At 30.8% G+C, this 15175-nt stretch overlaps 1 protein-coding gene across 1 annotated transcript in view; it reads right to left on the reverse strand.

Annotated features, from left to right (window-relative positions):
- The window catches only part of LOC143247234 (S1 RNA-binding domain-containing protein 1-like), a 49573-nt gene that overhangs the window by 10507 nt on the left and 23891 nt on the right, over positions 1–15175 (reverse strand). The window contains exons 8-9 of the mRNA XM_076494946.1: positions 13745–13950; positions 12782–12939 (exon numbers count right to left, since the gene is read on the reverse strand). Of these exons, the coding sequence (XP_076351061.1) occupies positions 12782–12939; positions 13745–13950 (364 nt within the window). The remainder of the gene's footprint in view (positions 1–12781; positions 12940–13744; positions 13951–15175) is intronic.

Below are 15175 nucleotides of genomic sequence, written 5' to 3' on the forward strand. Positions count from 1 at the left end.
GTATATGTATAATACTGGCAGGTCACCAAATGAAATCTGATGTTTTATGTATATGTATAATACTGGCAGGTCAACAAATGAAATCTGATGTTATATGTATATGTATAATACTGGCAGGTAAACAAATGAAATCTGATGTTTTATGTATATGTATAATACTGGCAGGTCAGCAAATGAAATCTGATGTTTTATGTATATGTATAATACTGGCAGGTCAGCAAATGAAATCTGATGTTTTATGTATATGTATAATACTGGCAGGTCAGCAAATGAAATCTGATGTTTTATGTATATGTATAATACTGGCAGGTCAACAAATGAAATCTGATGTTTTATGTATATGTATAATACTGGCAGGTCACCAAATGAAATCTGATGTTTTATGTATATGTATAATACTGGCAGGTCAACAAATGAAATCTGATGTTTTATGTATATGTATAATACTGGCAGGTCAACAAATGAAATCTGATGTTTTATGTATATGTATAATACTGGTAGGTCAGCAAATGAAATCTGATGTTTTATGTATATGTATAATACTGGCAGGTCAGTAAATGAAATCTGATGTTTTATGTATATGTATAATACTGGTAGGTCAGCAAATGAAATCTGATGTTTTATGTATATGTATAATACTGGCAGGTCACCAAATGAAATCTGATGTTTTATGTATATGTATAATACTGGCAGGTCACCAAATGAAATCTGATGTTTTATGTATATGTATAATACTGGCAGGTCACCAAATGAAATCTGATGTTTTATGTATATGTATAATACTGGCAGGTCACCAAATGAAATCTGATGTTTTATGTATATGTATAATACTGGCAGGTCAGCAAATGAAATCTGATGTTTTATGTATATGTATAATACTGGCAGGTCAGCAAATGAAATCTGATGTTTTATGTATATGTATAATACTGGCAGGTCAACAAATGAAATCTGATGTTTTATGTATATGTATAATACTGGCAGGTCAGCAAATGAAATCTGATGTTTTATGTATATGTATAATACTGGCAGGTCACCAAATGAAATCTGATGTTTTATGTATATGTATAATACTGGCAGGTCACCAAATGAAATCTGATGTTTTATGTATATGTATAATACTGGCAGGTCAACAAATGAAATCTGATGTTTTATGTATATGTATAATACTGGCAGGTCACCAAATGAAATCTGATGTTTTATGTATATGTATAATACTGGCAGGTCAACAAATGAAATCTGATGTTTTATGCATATGTATAATACTGGCAGGTCACCAAATGAAATCTGATGTTTTATGCATATGTATAATACTGGCAGGTCACCAAATGAAATCTGATGTTTTATGTATATGTGAAATCTGATGTTTTATGTATATGTATAATACTGGCAGGTCACCAAATGAAATCTGATGTTTTATGTATATGTATAATACTGGCAGGTCAACAAATGAAATCTGATGTTTTATGTATATGTATAATACTGGCAGGTCAACAAATGAAATCTGATGTTTTATGTATATGTATAATACTGGCAGGTCAACAAATGAAATCTGATGTTTTATGTATATGTATAATACTGGCAGGTCACCAAATGAAATCTGATGTTTTATGTATATGTATAATACTGGCAGGTCACCAAATGAAATCTGATGTTTTATGTATATGTATAATACTGGGAGGTCAGTAAATGAAATCTGATGTTTTATGTATATGTATAATACTGGCAGGTCACCAAATGAAATCTGATGTTTTATGTATATGTATAATACTGGCAGGTCAACAAATGAAATCTGATGTTTTATGTATATGTATAATACTGGCAGGTCACCAAATGAAATCTGATGTTTTATGTATATGTATAATACTGGCAGGTCACCAAATGAAATCTGATGTTTTATGTATATGTATAATACTGGCAGGTCAACAAATGAAATCTGATGTTTTATGTATATGTATAATACTGGCAGGTCAGCAAATGAAATCTGATGTTTTATGTATATGTATAATACTGGCAGGTCAGCAAATGAAATCTGATGTTTTATGTATATGTATAATACTGGCAGGTCAACAAATGAAATCTGATGTTTTATGTATATGTATAATACTGGCAGGTCAGCAAATGAAATCTGATGTTTTATGTATATGTATAATACTGGCAGGTCAGCAAATGAAATCTGATGTTTTATGTATATGTATAATACTGGCAGGTCAACAAATGAAATCTGATGTTTTATGTATATGTATAATACTGGCAGGTCAACAAATGAAATCTGATGTTTTATGTATATGTATAATACTGGCAGGTCAACAAATGAAATCTGATGTTTTATGTATATGTATAATACTGGCAGGTCAGCAAATGAAATCTGATGTTTTATGTATATGTATAATACTGGCAGGTCAACAAATGAAATCTGATGTTTTATGTATATATGTATAATACTGGCAGGTCAGCAAATGAAATCTGATGTTTTATGTATATGTATAATACTGGCAGGTCAGCAAATGAAATCTGATGTTTTATGTATATGTATAATACTGGCAGGTCAGCAAATGAAATCTGATGTTTTATGTATATGTATAATACTGGCAGGTCAACAAATGAAATCTGATGTTTTATGTATATGTATAATACTGGCAGGTCAGCAAATGAAATCTGATGTTTTATGTATATGTATAATACTGGCAGGTCAGCAAATGAAATCTGATGTTTTATGTATATGTATAATACTGGCAGGTCAGCAAATGAAATCTGATGTTTTATGTATATGTATAATACTGGCAGGTCAACAAATGAAATCTGATGTTTTATGTATATGTATAATACTGGCAGGTCAGCAAATGAAATCTGATGTTTTATGTATATGTATAATACTGGCAGGTCAGCAAATGAAATCTGATGTTTTATGTATATGTATAATACTGGCAGGTCAGCAAATGAAATCTGATGTTTTATGTATATGTATAATACTGGCAGGTCAACAAATGAAATCTGATGTTTTATGTATATGTATAATACTGGCAGGTCAGCAAATGAAATCTGATGTTTTATGTATATGTATAATACTGGCAGGTCAGCAAATGAAATCTGATGTTTTATGTATATGTATAATACTGGCAGGTCAGCAAATGAAATCTGATGTTTTATGTATATGTATAATACTGGCAGGTCAGCAAATGAAATCTGATGTTTTATGTATATGTATAATACTGGCAGGTCAGCAAATGAAATCTGATGTTTTATGTATATGTATAATACTGGCAGGTCAACAAATGAAATCTGATGTTTTATGTATATGTATAATACTGGCAGGTCAGCAAATGAAATCTGATGTTTTATGTATATGTATAATACTGGCAGGTCAACAAATGAAATCTGATGTTTTATGTATATGTATAATACTGGCAGGTCAGCAAATGAAATCTGATGTTTTATGTATATGTATAATACTGGCAGGTCAACAAATGAAATCTGATGTTTTATGTATATGTATAATACTGGCAGGTCAACAAATGAAATCTGATGTTTTATGTATATGTATAATACTGGCAGGTCAACAAATGAAATCTGATGTTTTATGTATATGTATAATACTGGCAGGTCAGCAAATGAAATCTGATGTTTTATGTATATGTATAATACTGGCAGGTCAGCAAATGAAATCTGATGTTTTATGTATATGTATAATACTGGCAGGTCAGCAAATGAAATCTGATGTTTTATGTATATGTATAATACTGGCAGGTCAGCAAATGAAATCTGATGTTTTATGTATATGTATAATACTGGCAGGTCAGCAAATGAAATCTGATGTTTTATGTATATGTATAATACTGGCAGGTCAACAAATGAAATCTGATGTTTTATGTATATGTATAATACTGGCAGGTCAGCAAATGAAATCTGATGTTTTATGTATATGTATAATACTGGCAGGTCAGCAAATGAAATCTGATGTTTTATGTATATGTATAATACTGGCAGGTCAGCAAATGAAATCTGATGTTTTATGTATATGTATAATACTGGCAGGTCAGCAAATGAAATCTGATGTTTTATGTATATGTATAATACTGGCAGGTCAGCAAATGAAATCTGATGTTTTATGTATATGTATAATACTGGCAGGTCAGCAAATGAAATCTGATGTTTTATGTATATGTATAATACTGGCAGGTCAGCAAATGAAATCTGATGTTTTATGTATATGTATAATATACTGGCATGTTTTATGTCAGGCAAATGAAATCTGATGTTTTATGTATATGTATAATACTGGCAGGTCAGCAAATGAAATCTGATGTTTTATGTATATGTATAATACTGGCAGGTCACCAAATGAAATCTGATGTTTTATGTATATGTATAATACTGGCAGGTCAGCAAATGAAATCTGATGTTTTATGTATATGTATAATACTGGCAGGTCAGGCAAATGAAATCTGATGTTTTATGTATATGTATAATACTGGCAGGTCAGCAAATGAAATCTGATGTTTTATGTATATGTATAATACTGGCAGGTCAGCAAATGAAATCTGATGTTTTATGTATATGTATAATACTGGCAGGTCAGCAAATGAAATCTGATGTTTTATGTATATGTATAATACTGGCAGGTCAGCAAATGAAATCTGATGTTTTATGTATATGTATAATACTGGCAGGTCAGCAAATGAAATCTGATGTTTTATGTATATGTATAATACTGGCAGGTCAACAAATGAAATCTGATGTTTTATGTATATGTATAATACTGGCAGGTCAACAAATGAAATCTGATGTTTTATGTATATGTATAATACTGGCAGGTCAGCAAATGAAATCTGATGTTTTATGTATATGTATAATACTGGCAGGTCAGCAAATGAAATCTGATGTTTTATGTATATGTATAATACTGGCAGGTCAGCAAATGAAATCTGATGTTTTATGTATATGTATAATACTGGCAGGTCAGCAAATGAAATCTGATGTTTTATGTATATGTATAATACTGGCAGGTCAGCAAATGAAATCTGATGTTTTATGTATATGTATAATACTGGCAGGTCATGAAATCAAATGAAATCTGATGTTTTATGTATATGTATAATACTGGCAGGTCAGCAAATGAAATCTGATGTTTTATGTATATGTATAATACTGGCAGGTCAGCAAATGAAATCTGATGTTTTATGTATATGTATAATACTGGCAGGTCAGCAAATGAAATCTGATGTTTTATGTATATGTATAATACTGGCAGGTCAGCAAATGAAATCTGATGTTTTATGTATATGTATAATACTGGCAGGTCAGCAAATGAAATCTGATGTTTTATGTATATGTATAATACTGGCAGGTCAGCAAATGAAATCTGATGTTTTATGTATATGTATAATACTGGCAGGTCAGCAAATGAAATCTGATGTTTTATGTATATGTATAATACTGGCAGGTCAACAAATGAAATCTGATGTTTTATGTATATGTATAATACTGGCAGGTCAGCAAATGAAATCTGATGTTTTATGTATATGTATAATACTGGCAGGTCAGCAAATGAAATCTGATGTTTTATGTATATGTATAATACTCAGGCAAATGAAATCTGATGTTTTATGTATATGTATAATACTGGCAGGTCAGCAAATGAAATCTGATGTTTTATGTATATGTATAATACTGGCAGGTCAACAAATGAAATCTGATGTTTTATGTATATGTATAATACTGGCAGGTCAACAAATGAAATCTGATGTTTTATGTATATGTATAATACTGGCAGGTCAACAAATGAAATCTGATGTTTTATGTATATGTATAATACTGGCAGGTCAGCAAATGAAATCTGATGTTTTATGTATATGTATAATACTGGCAGGTCAACAAATGAAATCTGATGTTTTATGTATATGTATAATACTGGCAGGTCAGCAAATGAAATCTGATGTTTTATGTATATGTATAATACTGGCAGGTCAGCAAATGAAATCTGATGTTTTATGTATATGTATAATACTGGCAGGTCAGCAAATGAAATCTGATGTTTTATGTATATGTATAATACTGGCAGGTCAGCAAATGAAATCTGATGTTTTATGTATATGTATAATACTGGCAGGTCAGCAAATGAAATCTGATGTTTTATGTATATGTATAATACTGGCAGGTCAGCAAATGAAATCTGATGTTTTATGTATATGTATAATACTGGCAGGTCAGCAAATGAAATCTGATGTTTTATGTATATGTATAATACTGGCAGGTCAGCAAATGAAATCTGATGTTTTATGTATATGTATAATACTGGCAGGTCAGCAAATGAAATCTGATGTTTTATGTATATGTATAATACTGGCAGGTCAGCAAATGAAATCTGATGTTTTATGTATATGTATAATACTGGCAGGTCAACAAATGAAATCTGATGTTTTATGTATATGTATAATACTGGCAGGTCAGCAAATGAAATCTGATGTTTTATGTATATGTATAATACTGGCAGGTCAGCAAATGAAATCTGATGTTTTATGTATATGTATAATACTGGCAGGTCAGCAAATGAAATCTGATGTTTTATGTAATGTATAATACTGGCAGGTCAGCAAATGAAATCTGATGTTTTATGTATATGTATAATACTGGCAGGTCAGCAAATGAAATCTGATGTTTTATGTATATGTATAATACTGGCAGGTCAGCAAATGAAATCTGATGTTTTATGTATATGTATAATACTGGCAGGTCAGCAAATGAAATCTGATGTTTTATGTATATGTATAATACTGGCAGGTCAGCAAATGAAATCTGATGTTTTATGTATATGTATAATACTGGCAGGTCAGCAAATGAAATCTGATGTTTTATGTATATGTATAATACTGGCAGGTCAGCAAATGAAATCTGATGTTTTATGTATATGTATAATACTGGCAGGTCAAGCAAATGAAATCTGATGTTTTATGTATATGTATAATACTGGCAGGTCAGCAAATGAAATCTGATGTTTTATGTATATGTATAATACTGGCAGGTCAGCAAATGAAATCTGATGTTTTATGTATATGTATAATACTGGCAGGTCAACAAATGAAATCTGATGTTTTATGTATATGTATAATACTGGCAGGTCAACAAATGAAATCTGATGTTTTATGTATATGTATAATACTGGCAGGTCAACAAATGAAATCTGATGTTTTATGTATATGTATAATACTGGCAGGTCAACAAATGAAATCTGATGTTTTATGTATATGTATAATACTGGCAGGTCAACAAATGAAATCTGATGTTTTATGTATATGTATAATACTGGCAGGTCAACAAATGAAATCTGATGTTTTATGTATATGTATAATACTGGCAGGTCAGCAAATGAAATCTGATGTTTTATGTATATGTATAATACTGGCAGGTCAGCAAATGAAATCTGATGTTTTATGTATATGTATAATACTGGCAGGTCAGCAAATGAAATCTGATGTTTTATGTATATGTATAATACTGGCAGGTCAGCAAATGAAATCTGATGTTTTATGTATATGTATAATACTGGCAGGTCAGCAAATGAAATCTGATGTTTTATGTATATGTATAATACTGGCAGGTCAGCAAATGAAATCTGATGTTTTATGTATATGTATAATACTGGCAGGTCAGCAAATGAAATCTGATGTTTTATGTATATGTATAATACTGGCAGGTCAGCAAATGAAATCTGATGTTTTATGTATATGTATAATACTGGCAGGTCAGCAAATGAAATCTGATGTTTTATGTATATGTATAATACTGGCAGGTCAGCAAATGAAATCTGATGTTTTATGTATATGTATAATACTGGCAGGTCAGCAAATGAAATCTGATGTTTTAAATCTGATGGCAGGTCAGCAAATGAAATCTGATGTTTTATGTATATGTATAATACTGGCAGGTCAGCAAATGAAATCTGATGTTTTATGTATATGTATAATACTGGCAGGTCAGCAAATGAAATCTGATGTTTTATGTATATGTATAATACTGGCAGGTCAGCAAATGAAATCTGATGTTTTATGTATATGTATAATACTGGCAGGTCAGCAAATGAAATCTGATGTTTTATGTATATGTATAATACTGGCAGGTCAGCAAATGAAATCTGATGTTTTATGTATATGTATAATACTGGCAGGTCAGCAAATGAAATCTGATGTTTTATGTATATGTATAATACTGGCAGGTCAGCAAATGAAATCTGATGTTTTATGTATATGTATAATACTGGCAGGTCAGCAAATGAAATCTGATGTTTTATGTATATGTATAATACTGGCAGGTCAGCAAATGAAATCTGATGTTTTATGTATATGTATAATACTGGCAGGTCAGCAAATGAAATCTGATGTTTTATGTATATGTATAATACTGGCAGGTCAGCAAATGAAATCTGATGTTTTATGTATATGTATAATACTGGCAGGTCAGCAAATGAAATCTGATGTTTTATGTATATGTATAATACTGGCAGGTCAGCAAATGAAATCTGATGTTTTATGTATATGTATAATACTGGCAGGTCAGCAAATGAAATCTGATGTTTTATGTATATGTATAATACTGGCAGGTCAGCAAATGAAATCTGATGTTTTATGTAATACTGGCAGGTATGTGATGTTTTATGTATATATAATACTGGCAGGTCAGCAAATGAAATCTGATGTTTTATGTATATGTATAATACTGGCAGGTCAGCAAATGAAATCTGATGTTTTATGTATATGTATAATACTGGCAGGTCAGCAAATGAAATCTGATGTTTTATGTATATGTATAATACTGGCAGGTCAGCAAATGAAATCTGATGTTTTATGTATATGTATAATACTGGCAGGTCAGCAAATGAAATCTGATGTTTTATGTATATGTATAATACTGGCAGGTCAGCAAATGAAATCTGATGTTTTATGTATATGTATAATACTGGCAGGTCAGCAAATGAAATCTGATGTTTTATGTATATGTATAATACTGGCAGGTCAGCAAATGAAATCTGATGTTTTATGTATATGTATAATACTGGCAGGTCAGCAAATGAAATCTGATGTTTTATGTATATGTATAATACTGGCAGGTCAGCAAATGAAATCTGATGTTTTATGTATATGTATAATACTGGCAGGTCAGCAAATGAAATCTGATGTTTTATGTATATGTATAATACTGGCAGGTCAGCAAATGAAATCTGATGTTTTATGTATATGTATAATACTGGCAGGTCAGCAAATGAAATCTGATGTTTTATGTATATGTATAATACTGGCAGGTCAGCAAATGAAATCTGATGTTTTATGTATATGTATAATACTGGCAGGTCAGCAAATGAAATCTGATGTTTTATGTATATGTATAATACTGGCAGGTCAGCAAATGAAATCTGATGTTTTATGTATATGTATAATACTGGCAGGTCAGCAAATGAAATCTGATGTTTTATGTATATGTATAATACTGGCAGGTCAGCAAATGAAATCTGATGTTTTATGTATATGTATAATACTGGCAGGTCAGCAAATGAAATCTGATGTTTTATGTATATGTATAATACTGGCAGGTCAACAAATGAAATCTGATGTTTTATGTATATGTATAATACTGGCAGGTCACAAATGAAATCTGATGTTTTATGTATATGTATAATACTGGCAGGTCAACAAATGAAATCTGATGTTTTATGTATATGTATAATACTGGCAGGTCAACAAATGAAATCTGATGTTTTATGTATATGTATAATACTGGGAGGTCAACAAATGAAATCTGATGTTTTATGTATATGTCAACAAATGAAATCTGATGTTTTATGTATATGTATAATACTGGGAGGTCAACAAATGAAATCTGATGTTTTATGTATATGTATAATACAGGCAGGTCAGGTCCAAATGAAATGAAATCTGATGTTTTATGTATATGTATAATACTGGCAGGTCACCAAATGAAATCTGATGTTTTATGTATATGTATAATACTGGCAGGTCACCAAATGAAATCTGATGTTTTATGTATATGTATAATACTGGCAGGTCACCAAATGAAATCTGATGTTTTATGTATATGTATAATACTGGCAGGTCACCAAATGAAATCTGATGTTTTATGTATATGTATAATACTGGCAGGTCACCAAATGAAATCTGATGTTTTATGTATATGTATAATACTGGCAGGTCAGCAAATGAAATCTGATGTTTTATGTATATGTATAATACTGGCAGGTCACCAAATGAAATCTGATGTTTTATGTATATGTATAATACTGGCAGGTCACCAAATGAAATCTGATGTTTTATGTATATGTATAATACTGGCAGGTCATGAAATCAAATGAAATCTGATCTGATGTTTTATGTATATGTATAATACTGGCAGGTCAGCAAATGAAATCTGATGTTTTATGTATATGTATAATACTGGCAGGTCAGCAAATGAAATCTGACGTTTTATGTATATGTATAATACTGGCAGGTCAGCAAATGAAATCTGACGTTTTATGTATATGTATAATACTGGCAGGTCAGCAAATGAAATCTGATGTTTTATGTATATGTATAATACTGGCAGGTCAGCAAATGAAATCTGATGTTTTATGTATATGTATAATACTGGCAGGTCAGCAAATGAAATCTGATGTTTTATGTATATGTATAATACTGGCAGGTCAGCAAATGAAATCTGATGTTTTATGTATATGTATAATACTGGCAGGTCAGCAAATGAAATCTGATGTTTTATGTATATGTATAATACTGGTAGGTCAGCAAATGAAATCTGATGTTTTATGTATATGTATAATACTGGCAGGTCAGCAAATGAAATCTGATGTTTTATGTATATGTATAATACTGGCAGGTCAACAAATGAAATCTGATGTTTTATGTATATGTATAATACTGGCAGGTCAGCAAATGAAATCTGATGTTTTATGTATATGTATAATACTGGCAGGTCAGCAAATGAAATCTGATGTTTTATGTATATGTATAATACTGGCAGGTCAGCAAATGAAATCTGATGTTTTATGTATATGTATAATACTGGCAGGTCAGCAAATGAAATCTGATGTTTTATGTATATGTATAATACTGGCAGGTCAGCAAATGAAATCTGATGTTTTATGTATATGTATAATACTGGCAGGTCAGCAAATGAAATCTGATGTTTTATGTATATGTATAATACTGGCAGGTCAGCAAATGAAATCTGATGTTTTATGTATATGTATAATACTGGCAGGTCAGCAAATGAAATCTGATGTTTTGTTGATATGTATAATACTGGCAGGTCAACAAATGAAATCTGATGTTTTATGTATATGTATAATACTGGCAGGTCAACAAATGAAATCTGATGTTTTATGTATATGTATAATACTGGCAGGTCAGCAAATGAAATCTGATGTTTTATGTATATGTATAATACTGGCAGGTCACCAAATGAAATCTGATGTTTTATGTATATGTATAATACTGGCAGGTCAGCAAATGAAATCTGATGTTTTATGTATATGTATAATACTGGCAGGTCACCAAATGAAATCTGATGTTTTATGTATATGTATAATACTGGCAGGTCAGCAAATGAAATCTGATGTTTTATGTATATGTATAATACTGGCAAATCAGCAAATGAAATCTGATGTTTTATGTATATGTATAATACTGGCAGGTCAGCAAATGAAATCTGATGTTTTATGTATATGTATAATAGTGGCAGGTCAGCAAATGAAATCTGATGTTTTATGTATATGTATAATACTGGCAGGTTAACAAATGAAATCTGATGTTTTATGTATATGTATAATACTGGCAGGTGAACAAATGAAATCTGATGTTTTATGTATATGTATAATACTGGCAGGTGAACAAATGAAATCTGATGTTTTATGTATATGTATAATACAGGCACGTCACCAAATGAAATCTGATGTTTTATGTATATGTATAATACTGGCAGGTCAGCAAATGAAATCTGATGTTTGATGTATATGTATAATACTGGCAGGTCAGCAAATGAAATCTGATGTTTTATGTATATGTATAATACTGGCAGGTCAGCAAATGAAATCTGATGTTTTATGTATATGTATAATACTGGCAGGTCAGCAAATGAAATCTGATGTTTTATGTATATGTATAATACTGGCAGGTCAACAAATGAAATCTGATGTTTTATGTATATGTATAATACTGGCAGGTCAGCAAATGAAATCTGATGTTTTATGTATATGTGTAATACTGGCAAGTCACGAAATGAAATCTGATGTTTTATGTATATGTATAATACTGGCAGGTCAGCAAATGAAATCTGATGTTTTATGTATATGTATAATACTGGCAGGTCAGCAAATGAAATCTGATGTTTTATGTATATGTATAATACTGGCAGGTCAACAAATGAAATCTGATGTTTTATGTATATGTATAATACTGGCAGGTCAGCAAATGAAATCTGATGTTTTATGTATATGTATAATACTGGCAGGTCAGCAAACGAAATCTGATGTTTTATGTATATGTATAATACTGGCAGGTCAGCAAATGAAATCTGATGTTTTATGTATATGTATAATACTGGCAGGTCAGCAAATGAAATCTGATGTTTGTATTTTCTAAGATTTATTTGGCTCTCTATTTTTCTAGGACCTTTGAACACATGATCATAATAACTTATTTAATGTATTTTTATACATTTTTTTCCTTTTATCAAAGCAACTGCAGATTATATGTTTGAGTTTGACATCTGATATATTTACCTGTTGATGAAATAAGGGCTAATTTACATCCATGTTTGAATCCTGGGTCAACCCCCAAAATTGTCCTTCCTCGAAGAGGAGGAATCAACAACAACCGTTTCAAGTTGGCACTAAAAACGTCAACAGATTCTTTTTCAGCCCTCTTTGTGAGTTCAGCTCTGTAACATAAAATAAAAAATCCCTTTGTTCCTTAGTTATTCCATTCACAAGCTTTCAGCTACAACAACAAAGCCCTCTACAGGCGTGTTTCTACATACAATATACAAAATGCTTTACTAACATAGTATTACCACATATGGGATGCTGAGAAATAATGGAAAGATTAGGGCATTCTCACATTTGAAACAATTACTACACAAACACTGTTGGATAAGCACTAGAAATTAAGGTTTTAAAAACCAACCTTGATATTAACATACTGGTAAAACAAAGTGCAATTACTATATTATTAGATATGGTAATTGCACTTTGCACAATTAAAAATAGTTCAATGATGTCACAAATTACATTTGTTTAAAAACAATTTCATTGCAAGATATTTAATAAAAATAATTTATATAAATATGATTGAACTTGTAAGATAACCATTTTCTTTTTCTGTACTTTGAAGTGTATTTTTATCCAGTATAAGTGTATTTTTATTTAGTACTCTGAAACTGTGAATTTAAACGAAAATGTTAATGGTCTACTATTACAGGCTTTTCTAAATCTCGGAATAATTACAGAATACAATCTTCTAATAACACCCATGAAACTGGAATAACATTATTAGCTACATATACACAGCTAGTACTTTGTTATAAATCAAACTTCATTGGTACAGTTAAACCCATAATATTACAGCCAAGTCATATCAAAAGAGTTATTTAACAATCATGACAGAAAACTTCAAGAAACACCAAAACAAAAATCTTTTAAACTGCACAAGTAGTGACTTCACACCCAAACAAATTATGGGACTACCTGATTTCTCGACAAATGTGGGGTTCCAACAAACGAGAATATGCATCTTGAATACTCTTCTCAATCAAGTCTGCCGTTTCTTTATCTCTACTAAGTACCCCCCACTTTCTACGACACAGCTCAAACGTTGCTAACTTAATGTAAATAGGAATAACAATTTTGGTTGTCAGGACTTTCTGGTTTTCTCCACGATTTATAGCAAGTATCTATAAACAGGTTTTGAATTAACATCAATGAAAGTCATTAATTAGTACCTATACAAATATATTAGTGTGTGAAAATTACATTTATATATCAGAAAATAATAACATATGTACTTACAGAACTGAGTTCTTAGATGTTTACAAAAGGAAATAAAGTTATTCTAACATTATTCACTGTCTAACTTTGTATAAACTTTCTTGTTTCTGCTCTATCCCTTTCAAACACTTTCAAACCATTTCAAATGAAAACCTATAGTGTAATTGAATACTATGCCTGAACAATGGTACTCATTAAATAAAACACCTCATGCTGATATTTTGTTCAGTTCACTAAGTAATAACTTTCTGTTAGTGTTACAAAACCTGTAGCAAATTAATGTCTATTACACTTACTTTTCTAAGTAACAAATCTTTAATAATTTTATATAAAAATCTTGCAATTTCTGTTCTGTTCCAACATGTAGAATGCTGAACCAGTTTAAAATATTATACACATCATATATTTTAATGTGCAAAATTTCAACAAAGAGTCACATACAACACACCAACAACACATGCAATATTTGTAACAAGTAGAATGTCCAACTGAAAGTGAGAGGGAAGACACCATATTCACCTGGTGGAGCATTTATATTTTCATTTTATAATGTACCGTGCTTCTTGTTAGTCCAAGCTTTCCGTTGAGCTTAGAGGGGTGGAGTTTGATAAAAAATGTATTACAGTGTTTTCTAATGTTTGTATTACAAGACTGGTTTTGTAACCCAATGGGGATTTTCACAAAACAGTAGCTTATAATTATATATGAAAAAAACGGCTCGTTTGGGTTGAAATATTTTCTCAACCCAAACGAGCCGTTTTTGCGTATATATTTCTCTACAAGTGGGTTTTCTCGACATCACTGAGTAGCTTATAATTATATTTTTTGTGGTCAGGACAGAGTGGAGTGACATGCTCTGCTACTGTGTGTCACGTAAATGTACATTCAACATTTAATACAGTGAGAAGTGTAGTTTTTATTATTAATACTATTCAAAAGTTAATCTTAACACAACACTTTATTTACTCTTTAGTAATATGTCATTAATAGATTTAACTTTCCCAGTCAACTTCTTAATGAGGCAGATGAACAAAATGCTTGACACACAAGGTTTACCAGTAACTGTAAACTAAATGCTTTGAAACATGCATCATTTTTTAGATTCTAAAGCTGGATCATTCTGTTCCAACA

This window comes from Tachypleus tridentatus, chromosome 3 (genome assembly GCF_004210375.1).
Source record: "Tachypleus tridentatus isolate NWPU-2018 chromosome 3, ASM421037v1, whole genome shotgun sequence".
Lineage (NCBI taxonomy): Eukaryota > Metazoa > Arthropoda > Merostomata > Xiphosura > Limulidae > Tachypleus > Tachypleus tridentatus.